Here is a 6,204-nt window from a genome sequence, read left to right as displayed (position 1 = left end):
GGTGATACAGCGGCTCTTGTCCAAAGAGCGCTTGCAACGCACGATGAATGTATAACGGCCTTGCGATTAAAGCGATCGTGTAGAGACCCGATTGTAGGTTAGGGTTAATTGTCAGTCGTGCGCGCTGCGCTTCTGTACCCTGCAATGACATTTGCGACGGCAGTGAATTTACGGGTTAAATGAGTTGAACGCCGCAAATACCGTTTACTCCAGCGCGCTTGCAAATACCAACGTGCTATTATAAAGAAAGGTGGCCCTATTGATAAAACATAAGTTCATTACTTGGGTTTTTAGTTACGTAACCGGTTAAAGCCAGCCAGTGACAGAACGTTGCTATATAACTCGCTGTATACCCTTTCGGTTTGTTCATCTCTACTGTCCAACCCGTTTCTGATCATTGCCGTTTTATTTTTAGATATTTTAGGAGCCAACATTTTTGCTAGAAAGGGTCGCAAGCAATGGAGTTTACCGCGACTGAGAGTCCTTCGAACGAATCCTTCACCGACGACCCTGACGCTTTTGCCCTGCCGCTGCCAATTTGGATCTCGTATATGACGGTGTCGATCATTCTCATCACAATCGCAATCTACATCTGGCTCGCCTTAATACGCTACAGCCTGGTGAAGAACTGCTGCAAGGCAAGTCAGAAGCAAGCGCTGCAGCGTCAGCCGAGCAGCAACTCCAAAGTCGAGCAGAACAACCACAGCAGCAGCATCGGGGGCGGGGGCGCCGCGGCCAAGGGTGGATCTACGTCATCGACGGAGGGTGGCCGCCGGAAGCGCAGCGACGGAACTGGAAAGGCTGCAAGGCCCCTGCGTGTGTTGTGCCTTTTGGCCGCGTTCTTTGCACTGCTGCGGGTGTCGTGCGATCAGCTGGAACTTGCAACGTACGGGGGCGAGCGAATCGACTGCAAGCTGATCCAGGTGAGGTGCCCCGTTGTATGGCGTGTGTATACTTAGTTTGGCCGAACTGCGGAAGCGTGTACGCCTCTGTGTTGCAGTCTGTCTATTTGCAAAGGCCTGCAACGAAATCAACATAGTAGTATTTATCGTTTGGCTTAACCCAAGCAGGCTGTCCAGTGTTTTATTGTTGAGGGTTTTAAAAAACAAGAAAATAAAAAATTAATAAAAGAGTAATTAAATATTATCACGTTATCCTGTACTTCTCACATTAAAAAGGTGAAAGTGGTTACTCATATAAAACACCTCATTTTGGTCATAAAACATGTCGATGGTCAAGTAATCCGCAATGTCGTTAAATTACAACAACAAGATCACATTCTACAATAGGATCGATTAAAACATGCAATCTTCCCTATACGTGACCCAAACGCGAAAGCGTATACGCAGGCAGCCAGTCTTCCGCCAATTGTTGCGAGTCACACGAGTCAATTTTTACAATGAGAGCTGCTCCTTTAACAAATCCGCACGCAGGTTCTGGTGGTGGTCTCCTACGCCATTAGCGCAACGCTGAACTACTCGGCGCTCTGGGTGCGGCTGCGTATTTTCTTCGACCACCCGGTGATGAAACACCTCGCGTCGAAGACGGTCAGGTTCCTCATCTGGTTCGCGCTGTTCGCTATCGTAGGCTCGTCGCTGCTCAACACCCTCATCTTTACACTCACAGTCGAAGCGGTGGACAAGCCTAACGGTTGCAGCCTGGGTGAAACCACTTCCGTATCACCGCTGGTCCGCTACGTCGTGCTCACCATATCGTCCGTCGGCGCCCAGGTTATCCTGCTTTCGCTCTTCCTCTATCCTCTCATGAAGCACCGCTCTAAGGTCAAGTCCTCGCTGCGGGGTTCGTTCGCGTCGAGTTCAACGCGTTCCAACAACAACAACCAGAATAAGACTTCGACCAATGGCGGGGCCGCATTTAGGCCGGTCAATCCGAAAGTGAGTGCAGTGCAGCACGCCGAAGTAAGGCGTATCCGAAACTCAAATCGAACCGAGTCGGACAGTGACACGGCCGGCAGCGTTCGGCCTGCAACCAAGCGATCCAAGAGGAAGTTTATCAGCTTCAAGAAGGAGAGGCAGGCCAACAGGGAGAAGCGCTTGCTCAAGATCATACGGCGAGTTCTGGTCACGGCGCTGGTTTGCGTCATCTCGGATATCGTGACCGCGGTTGCGACCCTCGCGTTCAACGACGCTCCGCGAGTTGCCTCAAACTTGTTTTTCAACGCGAACCTTCTGATCAACATCGTCAGCGTCCTGATGTCGTTCGGCGACTGGCAGGAGCGTCTGCTTCCTTGCTGTGTTCCTTGCCTGAATCGCTCAAGCAAAAAATCGAGGCATGCCAGCGCTTCGAGTGTCGGCAGCAGGTTGCCGCTTGGCCGAAATGAACAGCGGAACCTGCCCGACGGCGCCAGGTCGCCCAACGGCCCTCCCCACTGGGCGCACAACATGGACTCGACAGATCCCGCCACGCCGTCGCAACTTCCCGACGACGAAGTGTTTACATTCGAGAACGAGAGCTCAACAAAGTGATAAAAAAACGCACATCAGCGTTATTATGACAGGAAAATTGTGTTTTTATTTTATTTTATTTTTTGCTTTTCCTTGAAAACCAATGGCTTTTGTGTAACTGTATTGTTTGACCTCGGTCGATTTTGTTAGACGCATTACGTTTTTATGCTTTATGAACACAACATCGCTATACTGTGCTTATTCTATAGATCTATTCGTGGTTTATACTACAATGTTGAGCAGAACACGATATTAAATTGCATTGCGTAGTTATGCGTAATAAGCGTCACGGTTTTCTCTATCGAGTGACCTACGCTTTCGATGTGCGCATAAAATGCACTTTATCAACATTTAATGTGCGTTGTACACAAGCATGTTGATATGAATATGTTAGAAAGTAGTTTACATGATGTGCTATTTATTGCTTTGCTTGACGACCTTATATGGCGTACAATAATTGTCCTCATTGCGTAGAAATCTTTCAAAAGAAAAAATATAGTTTGGGTGCCTATTTCAGTAAACCAGATTTAATGCAACTAACTTAAAGTGGCATGCAATGTGACCCTCTTTCATTGTTATAACTGAGTTCATCATCGGAGAACCCTTGTATTTTACAATAGAGTTATGACTTTCCTTTGAGAAGATCCAATTAAACAAGACTATGCCAATAGGATGGTATGAGGACCTAAATAAAATAATTTGCTCTAAAATGATGTTGTATTGATTTTTAGTTAGTATAGTAATGGTGATTTAATGCAGGGTTAGCGATTCTGCGTCGAAAGTCCCAAGATGCATGAAACTGACCTTAAGCATAGACAAGCTCCTTTGTTGACGCAACATTTTTAGCCTATTTCCTTCACGCGCACTCTGTACAGCAAAACTGCGAGACATAAATAGCTGTGAATAATGTTGACGTAATTCACAAGTAACATGCCGCACATTGTTGCAAGCTTTGTGTATGCGATAAGGTGCGTTGCACCAGATCACGCGTGACTCAGTTGTAGGCCTCCAAGAATTTCACCGCATTGCAAAATCCGGCTGGTTGGCATAACATATAAGCGATGCGTTGCTGATGTAATGAAATCGCTATTTAACTATTCGTGGAAAGTTGAATACAAAAAACGCGATTGTTAGGAAACTTATATAACCAGTAAATTTGCGGCGATAATGGCAAGACGCTTAAAATAACGTACAAATTTGTTTTTTTACAAGACGCTATTTTGCATTGCGTGAATGGTCCAACATGAAACGGCAATGTATACAAGAACCCGCATACTACTAATCAAAATGCAGCCGACATCTTAAACTAAAAGATTGCTTCATATGTTGCAATAAATGAATAGAACAGCCTTTTAATATCGTACCATTTAAACATAGTTTAAAAATTTTGGTTTGGAACAATAAGAAAAATTATTTATTATTGCTGGCGACGAAGAAAAACATGGAAGAGGAACAGGTTTAGAATACCCCAAATATTTTAGTCACACTCACCAAATATTGTACAATTCTATACTGTAAACTGTAAGGCTGATGCAGTATTACGTGACCCATTTTTGGTGTGTTTACGCCAAAGCGCACCCAACTCTTTACACATATTGCGGACAGGAAAGTGAGCACCGCCAGTGGCGTAGCCAGTCGAAAAATTGGAAGGGGGAAAAAGTTTAAACTTTTTTGTTTACCTTTTGCCATTGTATTAACTGCCGTAACGAACACAAATAACAATGCTAACAAACCTTTTCGAGCAGCAACTGGCTGAGTGTTAACGCAATACTCACAAAACCATTCAAAGAGCAAAAACTGACTAAAAGTAGTAAACTACATTAATGTATATATAATGTAATATTAACTACATTGTTTGTGACGTAACAATGCTTGACAATTGAAGGTGTGGCATGCCAGTGATCGACTATTGCGGTAATGCTCATAAATGCTACAAAACAAATTACTAAGAGTAAAATATTTATAATTTTTTTGAGGGGGGCATGGCCCCTGTTCCCCCCTGGCTACGCGTATGAGGACCGCGAATGACTTGCAGAACACCGCTGCCGTGTTCATTTTGGTTCTATTTTTTTCGACTCACGTGCATTGTAAACAAAGTGCCGCTGTGAAACACGTCACGGACTCGCCAAAGAATCGCGGCAAGCGCGGAGGAAGACTGCCCTGGCCGTGCTGGGTTGACGTAGGGGGCCGCTTCCTGCTGCCCTAAAAACAAGGCACGAAGTATAACCCGGGCACTGCGAGCCAAGAAGGTCGTATACGTACTCGGCTTTGCTGCGGCGCGCTGTTGCATCGAACATTTACGCATTTATAGACTTTTTCGTGCTGCGCGAAATCGCCAACCGCTGTCTAAAGTTGTGCGCCGCGCGTTTTAACCGGCTTTTGATTGATCGCCCAACACTGGCAAAACTGCCCACAATGGCTATGCTGACGTCGGTTGTTAGCGTTTTACATCATCCGATGTACAAACAGGGCGATGTTTCGTCGTTTTTTAGGATGTCAAAAGCGAGAAACGGTCTTCATGAGGTACACACAACACGAAAGAATCTTTCGTGTGCTCCGACACGAAGCTGCGAAAAAAAACAAAAAAATTCCACTTGCTTTGAAGTTTATAAACACACTGTACGGTTTTCCGTTTGCGTCTAGTTTGGCACGCGTTAATGAAACGAATTTCACGAAAACACCAGAGAGTGACAAACATAACGAAGCGAAAGTACGTCTGGTTTGAAAGTTATTCAACGCCTTTTCACATTTTTTCGTGTGAATACGATAAGAAAGTCAATGCTAAAGAAAAAAGAAACACAATGCAGGCATATGCCTTAGGATTTTGGTTTCAGGGCATTAAAACACGATGTTTAAATTTGGATAAAGTTATCTAGTTCTAAATAAAACTCCCAACCAGCAAACAATAAGTTAATTGTCGATTTTTTAAACAAATTATTACCGCCGGAAACTGATTAAACTGAAGACTTTATTACATTTTGTGTACATAAATTGAAACAAAACATTTTTAGAGTGGGTATTGGGTATGCTCTTATTAGAGGTGTATTTGCGATCTTTGGAACTCGCACACAAAACCACCGAACATCCATTTTAGCGATTTTTTAATAATTTATCAGATTATATAAAAGAATACAAAATAATCCACATGTACTACGAGGAATCAGAGATACAAAGAAAATATAGATCTATAGGTGCCGATTCAAATAGACACTGTATGATCACGGGATTGTTATTTTTGTTAGTTTCTGGACATGGCCTCACTTAAAGCTAACATCTCGGATGGTCTAATTAAGTAGGCCTACCAGCTGGGTGAATATGGTCGGTGAATAAATTGAATAAGACTAACAATGTATTAGGTTATCTTATGTGCAATCAAATTAAAGGGAAAAGAAGATGTGGGAGTATTGCAGGAGTCGCAACGCTTAATAAATTGAAAGTTAAAGCAAGTTTGCCCCAAACTATTCACCATAAAAACTAGGTCAGTCGTGCACAACTTGAAGTTTTAATGTCCAATGATTCAGTGGTGTGGTTTCCATCAGCATAAAATACCGTTTTTAAACCCCTATAACGTGTATAATTCCCTGTCTAGACTAAACAAAGGGCATTTTGGAAGCGTTTATCTAAAATGCAAATATTTTGGATTCAAAAACGCCATCCACGCTGGATAAAATAATGTAGACCGACTTATCAGGTACCGTTTAGCCTAATCTAACGCCACTACTATGACTAGTTAAGCAGT

At 43.6% G+C, this 6,204-nt stretch overlaps 1 protein-coding gene across 1 annotated transcript; it reads left to right on the top strand.

The window, feature by feature from the left end:
* The first annotated feature begins 420 nt into the window (after positions 1-420).
* Positions 421-3,034, top strand: LOC146147821 (uncharacterized). The gene is made up of 2 exons (XM_083387745.1): positions 421-923; positions 1,434-3,034. Exons 1-2 carry the CDS (start codon positions 459-461, stop codon positions 2,484-2,486), a joined length of 1,518 nt encoding a protein of 505 aa, XP_083243871.1. The 5' UTR covers positions 421-458; the 3' UTR covers positions 2,487-3,034.
* The last annotated feature ends 3,170 nt before the right edge of the window (positions 3,035-6,204 follow it).

This window comes from Ascidiella aspersa, chromosome 4 (assembly GCF_963924565.1).
Source record: "Ascidiella aspersa chromosome 4, kaAscAspe10.2, whole genome shotgun sequence".
In the NCBI taxonomy this organism is placed as follows: Eukaryota; Metazoa; Chordata; class Ascidiacea; order Phlebobranchia; family Ascidiidae; genus Ascidiella; species Ascidiella aspersa.
The sequence above is the reverse complement of the archived record's forward strand: the minus strand, read 5'-3'. Positions and strand labels throughout refer to the sequence as shown.

Excerpts from the sequence above, each read along its gene's own strand:
- LOC146147821 (XM_083387745.1), top strand. The coding sequence starts at position 459 with ATGGAGTTTACCGCGACTGAGAGTCCTTCGAACGAATCCTTCACCGAC. Across the intron at positions 924-1,433 it reads TCGACTGCAAGCTGATCCAG|GTTCTGGTGGTGGTCTCCTA; the intron begins GTGAGGTGCCCC and ends ATCCGCACGCAG.